General features: G+C 44.2%; 1 protein-coding gene and 1 long non-coding RNA gene across 5 annotated transcripts in view; one reads left to right on the forward strand and one right to left on the reverse strand.

Annotated features, from left to right (window-relative positions):
- The window catches only part of LOC310687989, a 28,214-nt gene extending 22,153 nt beyond the window's left edge, over positions 1–6,061 (forward strand). The window contains exon 3 of the long non-coding RNA XR_014516716.1: positions 5,397–6,061. This is a non-coding gene — a long non-coding RNA (uncharacterized lncRNA). The remainder of the gene's footprint in view (positions 1–5,396) is intronic.
- COG5 (component of oligomeric golgi complex 5) overlaps positions 1–18,306 on the reverse strand; it is a 156,056-nt gene that overhangs the window by 45,940 nt on the left and 91,810 nt on the right. For all 4 annotated transcript variants that reach the window (XM_083463445.1, XM_083463446.1, XM_083463447.1 and 1 more), the window contains exons 8-11: positions 14,135–14,300; positions 12,599–12,711; positions 12,418–12,495; positions 2,258–2,339 (exon numbers count right to left, since the gene is read on the reverse strand). In XM_083463445.1, coding sequence (XP_083319571.1) covers positions 2,258–2,339; positions 12,418–12,495; positions 12,599–12,711; positions 14,135–14,300 — 439 coding nt within the window. The remainder of the gene's footprint in view (positions 1–2,257; positions 2,340–12,417; positions 12,496–12,598; positions 12,712–14,134; positions 14,301–18,306) is intronic.

The following is an 18,306-nucleotide window of genomic DNA, read 5'->3' on the forward strand; positions in this document are numbered from 1 at the left end:
CACTTGGTTACTTAGCAACTATACAAAACAACTGCGTACAAATAGAGCAATAGGCAACTTCCACCGTTTTTAAAAGAGGGGCTAGAAACTTCAAAGATGGTTACAGAGATGCTGTGCACTTGCACAAAGTTAAGATTTAGCCATAAGCACGAAGGGAAAATGCTAGTAAATTCACAAAACTATTGTTGTGCGGCTTCAGTATCCGTTTCACCTGAAGGAAAGATACACAGTCTTTGATATTCTTTGACTAATGTGGAGAAATACAAAACAAAACAAAAAAAACCTTTCCAGGTTGCCTTTTTGTCCTGTTCTTCTCCGAAGGATTTCAGGACAGCCTACACAGTAGGTCAGGGGTTGGCAACCTTTTTTGGGCCATGTTTCAAATTTTGGGAGAGTGCAGGGGGTGCCAGTCACAAAATGGCTGCCATGTGGAATGTGTCATAGCAACCACCCATGACAACCTTGTGCTTACCACAGGAATGTCCCGATTGTGGCGCTCACACAATACTGCATAGACTGATAGTGCTACTGTCTAATAACAACAGACAGTGTTCTTCAGTACCATGAAAAATACACATGGTGGCCATATGACACTCACTCTCATTTCAAGGTACCTGAACATTTTGCCTCATAACTTTCTTTCTAGAGACTTCTTTATTTTAATGAAAGCTCAGAATCTGGGGAACAGCCAATGAAAGCCTTCATGGCACCATGGCATCCATGGGCAAAAGGCTGGCAACCTCTGTGGCAGAAAGTAATGGTGAAATAACTGGGGGGAAAGTCGCGCATGTCCAAGTAGTGTTTTGAACCCGTATCCCCCTAGTTACACCACATCAGCTCTCACACTTTTCTAATGTTCTTTGATTCTTGACATGTGAGCAACGCTCTCTAAATGGGTGTTCAGAAATGTGGATACATATTCAATGACAAACATTTATCACTAATTTTCCAAGATATATATTTTTTTAAAATTCCACATACCACACAGGGGCCAGACAAATGTTTTAGTATAAAGGGGGGGGGGGGAGTAAACTGCCATTATTCAGTAATTGCAGGGTGTCCTGCACATTTCTTCAAAGTAGCATAGCTGGTACTCAGGACTGTGCAAAACCCAATTTCCTCAAGGTAGCGCTTCTGTTGTAGGAAACGTAATTTCCTGAGCACTGAAACTGCGGCATTTTAATGTTGAAAAAAGATGTTTTCTCTTTCCACCTAGTGCCATCATGAATGCTGCGTGGACATCGTGGGCACCTAGTACATCAGCAATGCAACTCTTCCCTACCTGCATTATTTTCTGCAGATTTCCAAGCAAGCAAGCAAAAAAGGCAGCCTACTAGTATTACTGTTGTTATTATTATCACTATATTAATTTATATCCCACCTTTCCCCCGAAGCTCAAGGTGGCTTACAGCTAAAACACCACAGAACCACCTCCTCCCTATTACATTTCCACAGGTATTTGTTTTTTAAAATCAGGTAGGTAGCCGTGTTGGTCTGACGCAGTCGAAATATATTAAAAAAACCTGTCCAGTAGCACCTTAGAGACCAACTAAGTTTGTTCTTGGTATAAGCTTTCGTGTGCACGCACACTTCTTAATTATTAATTACTTAATTTGTTCCGGAGGTCCGTTCTTAACCTGAAACTGTTCTTAACCTGAAGCACCACTTTAGCTAATGGGGCCTCCTGCTGCCGCCGTGCCGCTGGAGCACGATTTCTGTTCTCATCCTGAAGCAACGTTCTTAACCTGAGGTACTATTTCTGGGTTAGCAGAGTCTGTAACCTGAAGCGTATGTAACCTTAAGCGTATGTAACCCGAGGTACCACTGTAGTTGGTCTCTAAGGTGCTACTGGACATTTAAAAAAATAAATAAATAAATTCTGAACTCAGTTTGTGAAAGCTACATACTCTGCTACTTCAGCAGAGCAGGGGACATCTTCCCTGCATGCTAGTGAAAAAGCCACTTCCTGCTCTTGCTAGCGCATGGGAGGTTGTCAGAAGCTCTGAAGACAGGCATTCCTTCCCCATGCTGGACCGAAGGACTTGATATGTTGCTATGAAGGAATTGCAGGAGTACAGTTACATTTTTTTTTTTGGGGGGGGAGGGTTGATTCCTACCAACCCACACTGGTATTTTATTGAGCACTATTTGGCTGGGTAGCGGGAGCGGCAGCAGTGGCGAATTCTACAGAATTAACATATTTTTCAGGATAAATGTAGAAAACAAAAGAATCACACAGGCCAGACTCAATACTTACAGTCGGTTACCTTCTGAAACTGGGAGGCAAGAGTCTGAGTCACTGCCGTCCAAAACGTGCACAAAATGTCTGACAGGCCATCCTGGGAGAAAAAGAGGACGAGAGAGAAAAGTCAGAAATGCCCCAAATTTACAACTAGGGATACTGTACTCTTCATGCCTCCTGTCAGGGAACTGCCATCAGTGCCGGAGGGAGAGAGCAAAATCCAGAGGGATTCCAGGGAGCGTCCCGGGATTGGGAGAGGCAGCCCATCTTCTGGGGAAGAGAATCAGCGTAGCACCAGTGGAGAAGGGGAGCAGATGGGGGAAGCGGCGAGGCGGTCCCATGACTCCTTGCCGGGGACCCGCGGGGAGAGTAGAGGTCCTCCGCTGCCTACACCCTCCTTGCGCAGAAGGCTTTCGCGCAGAGAGAGTAGGAGGAGACTAGGCGTCAAAGAGCTTCTTTGCTGGAAGAAGTTTAAGAAACGCCCACTGACGGATTCTGCCAGCGATTGAGACAGCCACGGGTGAGTGGCTGTCTGGACAGAAATGGTTCACTCAGGCAACCCAGCCAGGTGTTTGCACCAGCTTATGCACGAGCAACCCCTAGAACCACTACACCTCCCATGGAAGGACCACCAGAAGCTGCCTTAAACCGAGTTCAGGCCATTGGTCCATCCAAGCAGTATAAAAACACAATCTAAGGATTTGGCATATTGACTGTAACCAGCAATGCACTTGACCAACAGCACTCATCAGCGAGAGAATGGATGGGTAGAAAGGTTTTCAGAATGCACCCAAAACACACCATCGCCGGCACAGGACTTATTTCCGGGCGTGTGTGTGTGTTATTTCATGAAGCTTGGAAGCCAGGTGAAATTACACACACACGAAGAACGTTAAGTCACACAAACAGCGACTGGGCGGGCGGGCAAGGGAGAAACATTTGTAATGCTGTCTGTGAACTCAAGTAACAGACAGATTATCATCTTGTAATACAATCCGCTATAGTGGAAGCCGCTGACAAGATGAGTAATGGACTGCATCCGATTAACTTTTCAGCTCAGTGGAAATCGTTTCAATCAAACTCCTACTCTTTTAAAGAGCAATACAGGACGAAGGGCATCAGCCTCTTGTGACCTGTAAGTGTATTTGAAGAGCACGGGAGGCATTTTGCCGAGTCTGGTAACCCATTTCCCTCAGAGCAACACAATGAGTTCTCCCTTCCACCAGCAGCACACACAGGTGCTTATATAAATGTAGTTTCAACACACACACACACACACACACACACGGGTGCGATCTTATTTGTGTGCTTTTAGATGTCCTCTTCCTTGAGTCTTCTGCTCTGCAGGTGATGTTTTGCTCCTTTCCATGGCCACTTAGAAGTTATTAAGGTTAGTATTCACATATCAATTGAATTGATATTTATCTTTTGATTTATGCTTATGACCACCCAATATTATTCCACTTTGTACATTTTTATCCTTCTGTTTTTACGGACAGGACCACTATCCTATTTTATAGTTGAATGAGTCCATATTTTTCCTGTATCTCACTGTAAGAATGCAAGAAGAGACTGGTGGATCAGGGCCTTTCTAGTCCAGTATCTTGTTTCCCACAACAGAAAATGCTTACGCAGAAGCTTATGTCTGCATAATGCTACATAATGCACCTTGATTGACTGAATCAGATGCCCAACCTTTTCAAAAAGCAATAACTATAAATATAAGAACAGTTCAACACAACAACCCATACATAAATCAATTTAGGTCCAGGGAAGATATCAACTGGGATAAAGAATTTAGAAGCCTTATTGAAAGAGGAATGTCTTTAGCATGTGCCCAAAAGCCAATGATGAAGGCGTTTGTTTGCGATGCAAGGAGTGGGAGTTCCAAAGTGTAGGTGCTGCTACACTACAGATGTTTCTTGGGATGGTATCTGCAGGGTGCCATCTCCCACAAAACATAGATATAATTTAGGTATGTAGGGCAGGGGTTGGAAAGCTTTGCCTCACCTGGGCCAGTTCACTCCAGTGGATTGCGCATGCGCCCGCAATTTCCAGTGCCGCGGAAGTGAGTCCCTGCGTTGTGCCATGCCAGTTCAGCACATTGCGTGGGGGCTCGGTTCGGGGGCGGCTCGTGGGCCAGTTAAACAACCCCCATGGGCCGCTTGTGGCCCATGGGCCTTAGGTTGCCTACCCCTGATGAGGTGATCTTTCAGGTATGACAACACTTTGATGGCTTGCAACCAGCAGATGACCCCAAGAGTGGACTACAAGTCTCCTTTAGCTCACTGACTCATTGCAAGTCCCAACTATAATCCAAATGTGCTCTTAAATAACTACAGATATGCAACGTGTGGCAATGATAGACAGGTTCCTAATCCACTGGTGCATGTTCACTTGTGAAACTAAAATTCTCTCTCACTATTCTGATAAATCACAGAACAAAGGAAAGCCATAGGAACAAAGGTTCAAAGTTACACATTTCTGCATTATGCAACATTATGCAATGTTGACGGTTATGCCCAATAAATTTCCAGCTGGAGGTTCCAAGCAAACCAGAAGTACTACATCTGCTGCAAGCATTGTATCACATGCATCTGCAGATGCTCACATCAACAGTACAGGCTCCAAATTTAGAGTACTGCTGCCTAGTCACAGGATTATAAGATTATTCCTGAAGGCAAAAACGGCTGGTAGTGACAGAAATGTGAACCTACTTGTTCACATTAATCTATCCTGATGCCACTGCTCTAAAGTATAACTGAATGTTCCAGTCAATTACTACCAAAGAATCAATGAATTCCTCAGAACCAGCCAAAAACCTGGCATACTGTGTCATCTGTGATAACAAGCAATGACATTACAGCTGCAATCTAAAAGTCTCATTTCAAATTATTTCTTCAACATTAAGACAGAACAAGTATCCTATTTTTAGACAAAACATATTTATCTGCTCATTTAGAAAAATCACAAGCTTGCTGTCTGTCTTTTGCAATTAATCTATATTTGAAAGGAAAACCTAGTATTACTAGTGAATTTCTATCTATCAGTCCTCTTCAAACAGGCGGGTGGTGCCTATTGCTAGTCTACTGGAACGCTAAGCAACGTGGATTGACAATGCAAATATTCACAGAGGTCTCCCCTTCTTCTTTAGTTATGGAAAGTTGCTTCTTGTACAACAACAAATCTGCAACAAAGCAGGAATCCTCCAGGACAATTTGTCCAATGCATCACCTTTTAGGCTCCATCCCTTAAGCAGGTGGGACAGTCCAGATGATCAGGTTACGGTAAGTGTGAAATGCCACCCCCACCCCTTTCTCAGGTAGGGTAGAAAAGAGACAAACCACCTGACGAAGCAGGTTGTGGGCCACCAAAGCTTAGGCCATAATAGATGTGTTAATTCTATTAAGGTGTCACAAGACTCTGCTGCTGTTTCTGCTGCAAATGACAAAGATGGATACCCTTTCTGGGGGAAATTACATCAGCGGTGTGAACAGGGCTCACCAGACAATCTCATTACTCGTTGAGTCCATAGAGCTTTCTCAATAAGAGCAGGAAGAGGTTTAATTGCAGAAGCACGATACGACTGCCCCCCCCCCTCGAGGGGAAGGGGAAGTAAGAGAACCAGCTGCAAAGTAAGGAGACTTGAACACTACAAGTAGCTCCCAAACAGGAGAAAAATCAAAAGCCTTCCAGCTTTTTTAACTCCCTCCAGCCAACGGTGGAAATTTACTACTGGGAATTGAAACAGAATCATAGAGTCGGGAGGGTTGTAGAATCGGGAGGGACTTCAAACGTTATCAAGTCCAACCCCTGCAAATGCAGAAATCTCAACTAGATCATGCATGACAGATGACTATCCAACCTCTGCTTAAAAACCTCCAAGGAAGGAGAGTTCCCCACCTCTCATGGGAGTCTGTTCTACTGTCGAATAGCCCTTATTGTCAGAAAGATCTTCCTGATGATATGTCGGAATCTCCTTTCTTGTACAATGGTGCCTCGCAAGACGAAATTAATTCGTTCTGCAAGTCTCTTCGTCTTGCGAGTTTTTCGTCTTGCGATGCACGGTTTGCCATAGGAATGCATTGAAAATCAATTAATGCGTTCCTATGGAAACCGCCTTCAGACCAGGTCCGGGGACAGTCTGTCCCCCGACCTCTTCTGAAGGCTGGGGGGGGGGACAAGGGCTTTTCTTCCCACCCCCAGCATTTTAAAAAACCCCGGGACAGCGGAGGACTTCTCCGCTGTCTGGGGCGATCTTAAAATGCTGGCGGGCGGCATTTTAAAATTGCCCCGGGACAGCGGAGGACTTCTCCGCTGTCCGGGGCGCTTTAAAAGCCCCTGGGAAGGCGGGCGGGGGGCGAAAGTCTTTGCTCCCCCCCGCCTGCCTTCAAAAGCCTTCCGGGACAGCGGAGAAACACGCTGTGTTTCTCCGCTCTCCCGGGAAGGCAGGCAGGGGGGAACAAAGACTTTTGCCCCCCGCCGGCCTTCAGAAGCCCGGCAGCGGGTGGAGGTGTTCCCGCCCCACCGCCTGGCTTCGGAGGAGCCTTCCAAAGCCCGGCGGCGGCGGGAGGAGGTGTCCCCGCCCCGCCGCCAGGCTTCGGAGGAGGTCCGAGGACAGTGGGGAAGATGCGCTGCGCTTCCCCGCTGTCCCGGAGATTTCCCTATGGGCTGTCTTGCGAAGCAAGCCTATAGGGAAATTCGTTTTGCGAAGCGCCTCCAAAACGGAAAACCCTTTCGTCTAGCGGGTTTTCCGTCTTGCGAGGCGTTCGTCTTGCGGGGTACCACTGTAACTTCAATCCCTTGCTTCAGGTTCTATCCTCTGGAGCAGGAGAGAACAAGCTCGATCTACAGTAGTACCCCAGGTTACATATGCTTCAGGTTACAGACGCTTCAGGTTACAGACTCCGCTAACCCAGAAATAGTACCTTGGGTTAAGAACTGTGCTTCAGGATGAGAACAGAAATCGTGCTCCAGCGGTGCGGCAGCAGCAAGAGGCCCCATTAGCTAAAGTGGTGCTTCAGGTTAAGAACAGTTTCAGATTAAGAACAGACCTCCGGAACGAATTAAGTACTTAACCCGAGGTACCACTGTATCTTCCATGTGGTAGCTCTTTAGATCAGAGCTTTCCTAACTGTGTGTCGCGACACGTTAGTGTGTCGGCTGCAGTGTGTAGGTTTGTCACGCAAATGCTCCCTGCGCTTCTCCCAGAGCTGGAAAGGGGTTAGTTTGACCCCTGGTTTGCTGTCTAAAAAGTGTGTCGCCAACATGAAAAGTTTGGAAAGCTCTGCTTTAGATATTTGTAGATGGCCATCTTATCTTCCTCCCAGTTTCCTGTTTTTCAGGCTAAACATAGCCAGTTCTCTCAACCGTTCTTCCTAAGGCTTGGCTTCCTGTCCTCCTTGATCATCTTGGTCGTCGTCCTCTCCATAAACAGAAGCAGCAAAACTCAGATTACTTAGCACTGGGTAGGAAAAAAATCCTGTGGATAAGTTCTTCCATTTTGTGCCAAGTGACTACTTGGGTTGTGATTGTCGTGGAGAACATGCTTGATAAATAGACCCTCTGGTGAGTATTATGACAGATCAATAGTTAAAAATACAGATAACCAACAGCTACCATTACATCCTGGGCAAGGTTTAAAATGTAAAATTAAAATGACATTCCACATGTGCATTATTAGATGACTACTTGCAAGTGCTCAACAGTGTTATTTATATATGAAAAATACCAACCCTTAGTATTGACACACTGATTTCAGTCCTCCTTTTTATACAGCACATAACACAGCCTCCAGGAGCCGTTTGATTAAAACAATGAAAAACATTTATTCTCAAGCCCCTTTGAAATGTAAAGCTATACAGAGAATATTACTGTGCAGTTCATCTGCTACGGGGTCCCAAAGCAAAGCTCTTAATACTAATATGGACAGCGTTTTTCTAATCATCGAGGCCCCAAAGGCAGGTTTGGAAAAAAACATCTTGAAGACAAAAGACCTTGGAAGTTACCCCATGAATATTTGTAAGCCATAACATAGGGCTGCAAAAGATTTAACAATTCTGTATCGCAGGCCTCGTGGGACTGAGCTAAGGAAGATCCGTACACGCTATTTCTATAGCAACGTGACTTCCAAATGTGAGACTCTGAGCAAAAGATATCATTTGCAGTAGTAAAAAAAAATGTCAGTAGAGGAACTGTCAAGTTCCCAATCACCTCAATCCACCCTTTATTTCTGTTTGTGGTGTTTTGAATCAGATTTTATATACATATGTATAATGCCTATATATTTATGCTCTTGTGTATATGAAATATAGTGTGGTGGTCACACAATCAATAAACACCACCACAGTTTTGAAGAGGGTCTTTTGTTTTGTTTCACTGCAGGCTACATTTCATTATATTCAGTGCTTTCCAGTGGCAAAATAACATTTTAAAAGGTAATCTCTTTATGTAGGTACCAGGGAGAACATGGTTTATATATTTTTGAATATTGCTTTTCAAACTAAAACGAAAAAGTCAGGTGTGTGTCTTTGCTTTTTAATCTGCATACAGATGATTCCAGGGGGATATTATTTTTATACGGCAATGATGTCTAAATCAGGGATGGGGAACACTTTCCCGCCTGCTCCTTGGCAACGTTCTGGTGAGCACATGACAGTGATGGGAAGGATCAGAGGCAGAAGTGGGGGTGGCCAGTGACCAATGTGGGTGGAGCTACGGCCATTGACTTGCATTGCAGAGTCTCCAAGGAGACAGATGGGCATCTAAAGTGGAATCGCAGCTGTTGAGGAAGATAAATGTAATGCTAGAGTTGACCTCGCCACCAGTAATTAGCAAACAGAATGTAAAATGCAGGGTTTATGTTACCATCTCCTGTGAGAATGGGCATACGGCCCTTTAAAAATGGACAAGTTCCAATGTGTTTTGTTGTTGAATCAACTTTCTAATGTGGACATACAAAAATCCAACCTTCTCTCCTCTCCCAGACACTTTATGTAGAGTGGAAACGGATAGTATCATATGTGGAACTGCTTTGGCTTTTTAAATGAGTATTAGAATTTCCATGATTTATCAGCTTATTTTTAACTACTGGCAGCAGACTCAACAGATCCTGCACTCCCATCTGGCTGTCCCTATTGCTCAACAGACACTGAGGGTATGCTTGCATTTCTAGATTTTAGTGGCTTGTTAGGCAGTTCCAAAAGTCCTACCTAGCAGCTTGTGACAATACGGTGGTACCTCGGGTTAAGAACTTGATTCGTTCTGGAGGTCTGTTCTTAACCTGACACTGTTCTTAACCTGAGGTACTTTAGCTAATGGGGCCTCCCGCTGCCACTGCGCCGCTGCCGCGCGATTTCTGTTCTCATCCTGAAGCAAAGTTCTTAACCTGAGGTACTATTTCTGGGTTAGCAGAGTCTGTAACCTGAAGCGTCTGTAACCCGAGGTACCACTGTATGTTAGATAACTAGGGGACTTTAAAAAATACACGACAGCCTTATTTCAGTAGCAGCAGCAAAAGGCAGGTTTTCAGCACACAATACCAATGCCATCTATGAATGTTAAGGCCAGTGCACATTTGGTTTGGGGTTTAAATAAAACTGCATTCCGTTAGAATTTCAGAGAAATAAGCACTGAGACAGAATACAATGGACCAAAGACCCACCCCTCAGCCAAGTAAATGCCAAATAATGGTATCAAAATAGACATGCAAATGCAAACATGTCCATTTGAATGATCAATACTCTTTCTTCTATTGAGTTCTCTTGACTAGTATTACACATTCTACGTTCCACATGAGCCTGAATTCACAATAAAACAAAATATTGTTCAATTACTTAAACTAGGGTTTACAGTGGTCCTCTCTGGTACAATGTTTGCTAGGGAAGTGCAGGAATTTTTAAGGGCATCTCCCTTCAAGCCATCAAGTGGGGTTAGGGAAGCTTTAAAAGGGGGGTGTATCAGTCTATTAAATCACCCACCCATCTTCTGGTCCCAAAGACATATCTTTGGAAATACAACCAAACCGAGCAAATAATATTTTTAGAAATGCGGTGTTCATAGTGACCAGCCATGAAAAAAAGCCAACCCTATTCCTCATGACTTAGATTTTCACACATAAATGATATACTGAGAAGCCAGAGAGATCTAGGATGACACCATTTTGCAGAGGGAGAATGAGCATGTGTCACTGAACTATGAAACGTCTTCCTCTATGTGCCAAAAAGAAACTTACAATGTCAAACACAGAGACATTTTGGGGGTGCATCTCCCATAACTCCAGAAAATGAGTAGGGCACAAGAGCCCTTGGCAGAAGCAATGCTAATTCTTGCAGGGCAAGGCTTATGCTTCCCTGTGCCTTGCCATTCTACCTTTGATCATGCTTCCCACTAGTTTACCCAAGGCAGGTCCCTGGCCTATAATTTCCTGGCATCAGTGTGTAAGATAAATTACTATTACTCAGCCCAATGCCTTGGGAAGGGCAGGCTGTAATTCCTAACAAAGACCACGTAGCTGTGAGAAGCTTCTCATATAAAGAGGGCATGTTTCCTAGGGTTTTTCTTTTAAGTCGATTCATAAGAGAAACTGCAAAGAGCATGCAGCCGCAAGAAACAAGTTTTTGTTTCTCCGTTTAATATTCATATTGCAAACTATTTGCATAAACGGTCTCTCCTCTCCATTAAAAAAATTGAATCTGTTGGAATTTATAGTCCAGCACATGGAATTGGAACATTTTCTCTTTCCCTTTGCATAAAATTTGAACTTGAACATGAATTAAGGAAGGGGCACTCCTTCACAAATTGTGATAGATGAACTGATTGGCTAGCACTGTTATTGGCCCTTGGGAAGATCATTCATCAAATCTGTCTAAATAAGACAAGTGAATGGATAAGAATAGGTATTCAGAGGGGAGCTACTGTAGGCAAAGGACAGCCGTGGATTGTTTATCAAAGAGGGAATTGCCAAAAAGGAGAGAAGCAGATGGCTGCATCATGTGACAACAAACCATACAAAGACACATTATCTTACTAATACATAAGATTAATTAGCTAATGCACACAGTATTATGGCAAAAGATAATACTGATCATTAATAAAGGCATGTAATGATATTTTATTATTCTTTCAAATATGACAAAAAAGCAGTCATCCCAAGGGATTGGGCCGAAATGCTGCCATGTGGGGATGGGGCAGTGTTTATGCACATCTCTTGTTGGGTTATCAATTCCTCCCATACTTCAGTCTCTTGCATTCCCTAAAAAGCCATTCTACAGAGTTCCCCATCTTCAAGAGGTGCCCCCCCCAAAAAAGTTCAGAGCAAATTACACTAGTTTGCATCCAAGGCAAGGAGAACAAGCAGGCAAGATATTCCTGGTGCTTTGCTGAAACTGGGCCACTTCATCTACAACTGCACAAAAGGGATTCATAGACCAGGCCATGCCTACGCTGGCAGGCTAACACTGCACACGAAGCAACAGAGGTCCTGGTTTAAATCAGACACCAGTCCCACAAAACATCAAATGGTTAAGTTCTACTTGCCTGAAAGGTACACATACAAGCTAGCTTTGTGTCTGTGCCCAAGAGACTATAGATCAGGCGTAGGCAAAGTCGACCCTCCAGATGTTTTGGGACTACAACTCCCATCATCCCTAGCTAACAGGACCAGTGGTCAGGGATGATGGGAACTGTAGTCCCAAAACATCTGGAGGGCTGAGTTTGCCTACGGCTGCTATAGATCTTGAATCATCCATCAATGCACACTGTTCGGGCTAGTCTGTGTGTCAGCACTACAGTGGTACTCCGGGTTAAGTACTTAATTCATTCCGGAGGTCCGTTCTTAACCTGAAACTGTTCTTAACCTGAAGCACCACTTTAGCTAATGGGGCCTCCTGCTGCCGCCGCGCCACTGGAGTTCAATTTCTGTTCTCATCCTGAAGCAAAGTTGTTAACCCGAGGTACTATTTCTGGGTTAGCAGAGTCTGTAACCTGAAGCGTCTGTAACCTGAAGCGTATGTAACCCAAGGTACCACTGTATTTCATTACACACTGAAATACCAAAAAGTGAACACTCCCTTTCTGCTGACTTAATTAAAAAAGGCAAGTTACCTTTGCAAGAATGCACTTAGTTAGAAGGAAGCGATGTGGTGCAGGGGAAAGAGCCAGGAGAGAAGCGTTACCTTTGCTAATTCTTCAATAAAGCACACCTGTGTAACTGGATCTCTTTTCATGGACAGTACTTTCCGCAGATGCTGCACCTGAAAAGGAAAGATGTCATTTTCAGCCCAACTCGCTTCTGCATTTCATGGTGCCCTCCAAACCGTGCCAAGCCCAGAAGAGGACGTTTAAATAGCCAAATACCTGCCCACAGGCTGCACAGATTTGATCCATCAGCTTTTCCATATTGGTCCACAGAGCTGCTCTAAAGGCCGCCGTGTTTCCTGGTGTTGGCATAGATGCTCTTCCAGGACCACCTGTTTTAAGAACAACCTGTCTCAAAAAACCTAAACGACAACAGCTCAACTTGGGGAATTGCTACAATTAGGATTTTAAATATCTGGATGCACAAGAAGGGACATACTGGAACTGGGAGAGAAATGGAAAGGAAGCGGTCTTGGTTCAGCATGGTGCTAGAGCAGAAATGGGCAGCCTGTGGGCCTCCAACGTTGCTGAACACCAGCTCCCATCATTCCCTGATGGCTAGCCATGCTGGCAGGGGCTGTTGAGAGTTGGAGTACAATGGTACATCTGGAGGGCCACTGGTTCTGGGCTAAACTCCCAACTCTATGACTGCATAAAAGTCTTGGATTTATACCTAGGAGTTTGGGGCACAGATCTCCAGTGAGCCATGAACTCACTGGATGGCCCTGGGCAAGTTAACAGTCTTTGGACCTCATGAGGATGTTGCAAGGACAAAACAAGGTAACTCTCATATATACTGCCCTGAGGTACTTGGGGCAACAGTGGAATATAAATGTGGCCAAAGTAAGTAACAGCTCCTTCTTCAGACATGGAGGCCTCAATAAATCTCAGCCAGCACACAGTGAACAGCTAAATAGCCTCGTTTTCCCCATGTGTGTTAACTAAAGGTAACCATTTCTGAAGTGTGTCCATATTCCAGTGCATTTTTTATTATTTTGGATTTTATTTAATTTTGAAGTTCATAAATCACCCAGAGGATCTGGCTGATACGCAATATAGAAGTGTCATGAATAAATAAAGTTGTATATTTGATATGTTCAGAAGTAGAACAGAAAGTCAATATTACACTGTTATTTAAACACTTTCACAAAAGGAGCTCCAAACTCCGTAGTGTAGAATGGTAGAGGAGCTATTGCCTCCTTCCATTGTATTTTATTTTTAATGGGGAAGAATTATAAGCCCTTTTGGCACATGCCAATAGAAATTCCAAGACCTAAAGCAAATGTCATATTAGCTATGATGAGGGTCACAAGTCTAAGCACTAAAAAAGCCAGCTGAAAGCGATGCTGCGCTATATATATATGTGTGTGTGTGTGTGTGTGTGTGTGTGTGTTTGTTTCTCAATTGGGGGACGCACTTCTGAGTAAACATTGTGCTGTTGTAGTTACTCTGCTGCACCAGCTGTTGACATTACTTGAAATCTGGAGGGAAGGAGAATACCGTGCTGCAATATTAAGTACAACACGTTTGAAGTGAGAATGACTTGGAAATGGGCCAATTCATTTACCTCAATGTGACTTTTCCACTTCGCAGCTTGCAGTATTATCACATCCAAAGAAAAGAAACAGCTTACCAAACAGTAAAGTGTGATGAAGACTAATATGAACATGAAGAACTGTATTAGATTCTGCTTATGGGAATATAATGTCCAATTACCAGGCACTGTATTAATACAGAAGGGAGAAGGCATAGTACCTCTAACTGCTGTCTGAGAGGGCTGAGTCAAAACCTTAATATCCAAGGCATTGTTGATGTTCTCCTCCAAGGACGTGCAGTAACCATCCACAACGTTAGTGACGGTGACTTTCAAAGTGCCAAGGTTATAGAAAACCTGAAGAGCCGTTCCAACTTGGGTAGGATTCTAGACAGGAGACGGAAAGAGCCACAGAAAGCAGAAAGTGTCAGTACGTTAACCATTCATTCATTCGTACGTACAGAATTTGCGTACCACTTAAATGTAAATAAAACCTTGAAGTGGTTTACAAAGGATATAAAATATACATTCAAACTGTCAATAAAAAGACCAAAGTTAAAAGCAAGTTTTAAACCCCCCAAATATAAATAAAATAAACCTGTAAAATGTACATTACAAACTAAAATCGCAGATTAAAAGACACACCAACTTTACAGTTAAAAGATTGATTCCTTGTGTATGGGGAATGAACACTATAAGGCACTTGCAAAAGTTGTAGTTTTACAAACAAACAAACAAACAAACAAACAAAAGCAGTTGAGATGGGATAAATAGCGTAAGCCAATACTCCAAGTAAACCGGTCCCAAGGCATTGGGAAAATGCAAATGGCACAGGCAGTATCAATAGCCCCAACCACCTAAAAGTAAAGGAATTACAGTGACCAATTCACAAGACAGTGTTCATCACAACACAACCCTGATATTGGTGAGCTCCAATAGACCCACTGGTTTCTACTAAGAAAGAGATGATTCAGAACTCTCCTACACCCATTTCATTCTATAATGACGTTTCTGAACATGTGGACTCTTTTCTCAATGGCAAATAAAGCAGTTAGACTGTTATCTCAGTAACTTAATAACTGGCATCCTGATCCTAAACACATCTGCCGCCAAATAAAGACTGGTTCCCGTAATCCTCAGACTTACAGGCTATTTTTAAAATGGAGTTTGCGTTCATTCTCTCTCATGCTGGTAAGTGAGATCACTGCCGTACATTTGAACTGAGCTGTTCTGCATGTCACAGCAAATGCTTATTTATTTCAGTGCAACTTATTGAATGAAAAGATCCTTGGATTGATGCTTTGCAGTCCTTTACAACAATGTCACAGGTACTGCATTCATGAGAGCACAACTCGGGGTTCCTTGGCAGTCTTCATTCCTGAAAAACTCAAGAGCAATATAGCTAATCCTTTTACCGTATTGACCCGAATAGAAGCTGCACCTGAATATAAGCCGCATCTTTAAAATTGGAGGGGACGACGACAAAAAAAGGAGAATATACCCGAACATAAGCCACTCCATGTTACGATATAGAAGCAATGCAGCTGCAAACTGCTAGCTTGAAAACAAAACATGATGGGAATGTTGGGAGTGTCTGTGGGAAACAGAGGGACAGTCAGTTCACAGGGCAATGCAATTAGCTCAGAGTGTAATATGAGCTCTTCCTCTTGTTCCTGTACAGGAAGTACAGGAAGTCTTTGTCACTTGACTGCTGGAGTTTGGAGAGAGCAGACATGTTTTCTGTAATGTTGCAAAGACAGAAATAAAAGCATGTAAATACATTTCTGTCTATCTCCTTTTCCCTGCCGGGGGAGCAGGAGGGAGGGGGTGTGTTCTTCCCACGTTTGGGAAGAATCGCCTATCGAGACCTAGCCTGGATCTTGCTGGGGAATGCAGCCAGGGAGGTCAACAGGAGACCAAGCCGGGTGCCAGTTTCTCCTGATAAAAGCTTGATTTCCGACACTCCATTCCTCGCTGCTCCTGGCTGCATACTGAAGGCGGGGGAGCCGCACTGCATTGCCAGTGAACTTTCCCCTTTCTCACTCTCTCCCTTCCCAGCCTTGGGGGAAAGGATGGGGACTACACACAGGGCAGGCACCACTTTTCCACGCTCCTGGCACTGTTTGCCCCATGCTCCTGGCTGCATACTGTAAGGTTGCGAATATAAGCTGTGCTTTAACTTTTCATGGTCGGAATTTGGGAGAAAAAGTGAGGCTTATATTAAGGCCAATATGGTACAGTGGTACCTTTGGTTACAGACACTTCAGGTTACAGATGCTTCAGGTTACAGACTCCGCTAACCCAGAAATAGTACCTCGGGTTAAGAACTTTGCTTCAGGATGAGAACAGAAATCGTGCTCTGGCGGCATGGCGGCAGCGGGAGGCCTCATTAGCTAAAGTGGTGCTTCAGGTTAAGAACAATTTCAGGTTAAGAACGGACCTCCGGAACGAATTACTGTATTTTTTGCACCATAACACTCACTTTTTTCCTCCTAGAAAGTAAGGGGAAATGTCTGTGCGTGTTATGGAGGGAATGCCTACGGGTGGCATGCCTACGGATTTTCCTCCTCTAAAAACTACGTGCATGTTATGGTCGGGTGCGTGTTATAGAGCAAAAAATACGGTAAGTTTTTAACCCGATGTACCACTGTATTTGCAGCCACCCTGACGAAAAGGTTGGCTCTATCTGACAAAACCCTCTCCAGGAATTCTTCACAGGTCTCACTTTTTTTGGAATCTCTTGCTGGGGAAAAAAGCTTTAATGATCATGCTGCTGTGACTAAAACCAAAATGCCTCCTGTGTCGCTTAGTAAAAGCAGCAGCAGCAGTTTCAGGGGGGGGGGGGCCTCTTTCAAGAGATCACTGAAATAACAAACATCCAGTGCCTCAGCGGGGCCAAAGCACAAAGGGAACAGAGCTACAGTCGATTTCACATGCACACATACCTGCGCATGCAGAAGTATCACATGCGGACTTTCTCATCCCCTGTTAGAATAACAGAACTGCAGAGTTTGAAGGGACCCAAAGGGTCATATAGTCCGAACTTCTGCCATGCACTCCTCAACTGGTCTGTGTGGAGGCCCTCCTTTCCCTAGGAGCTCGATTATTTACTTTAGAAACCTTTTCAGGGACTAGACACACACACTCTTCAAATGTGAGCAGGGGGTTCTTCATAGCAACGTTAAAAAGCAGAGCACTTTACCGGCAGCTGCGGTGGCTCCAGGCAGCTCCAGGAATTTCTGGAGCACCAAAAATGGCTTCCAAAAACCCGCAAGAGCAGAAGAAGGTCACCCAGCCGAGTGCTTCCACATCTCCTAAGCACAGAGGAAGAATCTGGAAGAGCCACGAGGCCCTGAAACTGCCAGAACAGCGTTCCACAGCCAACGGTACCCTCAGTCCACCACTTTCACATGCAGCACCGAGAAAGAGGAAAGAAATGAGAGCAGGCAGCAGCAATGTGGAGAAAGAGGGGGGCAGCAGTGAGATGTTAGACAGCGACTGGAAGTGGGTTTGGGATACTGGGAGAGACGTGGTGGGCTGGATGGGAAGACCTGGCAGGTTGGGGCTGGCCCATGGACAGAAGGTTCCCCGCCACTAGTTTAACGTGTACCACCAACACCTGAGAAACAGAGAAATGAAACATTTCCCTGGTTCTCAAGGAAACGAAAGGAGGCCCACAACATGCAATAACTAATTCAGGGGTCAGCAACCTTTTTCAGCCGGGGGCCGGTCCACTGTCCCTCAGACCTTGTGGGGGGCCGGACTATATTTTGAAAAAAATAATGAACGAATTCCTATGCCCCACAAATAACCCAGAGATGCATTTTAAATAAAAGCACACATTCTACTCATGTAAAAACACCAGGCAGGCCCCACAAATAACCCAGAGATGCGTTTTAAATAAAAGGACACATCCTACTCATGTAAAAACACGCTGAGTCCGCGAGCTGGATTGAGAAGGTAATTGCGCTGCATCCGGCCCCCTTAGGTTGCCTACACCTGAACAAAATCATGTGCTAATTAAGCTGAACTAAAGTGGGAGCTGTGGGCACACTCTATGAAAAGCAACTGTCCCCTCTATCCGGAATCGCAAGTATTTCTTAAAAAATGGTGTCTAACTAGCAGGCTTCCTTTTGAAATCCTATTGAATTTGTTAAATTTGTTAAATTGAGTAAGCGTTGTTCTGGCAAAATCTTTCCTTTCCCCCTGAAATTCCAGCCTTAGAAAAAGTGTGACTTGAAAGCTTGATTCCAGCATTCCATTAAAAAGAAAACTGCAGTTATTACTTGATGGCCTTATCACGTACCGCTCTCATCATTTGATGACTTCTAGCATGAAAACAATTACATCTCCACAGCAAGGCAGGTTATTGATGAAGGGACATTTTAAAAGT

The sequence above is a fragment of the Podarcis liolepis genome, assembly GCF_965112155.1.
Source record: "Podarcis liolepis genome assembly, chromosome: 10".
In the NCBI taxonomy this organism is placed as follows: Eukaryota; Metazoa; Chordata; class Lepidosauria; order Squamata; family Lacertidae; genus Podarcis; species Podarcis liolepis.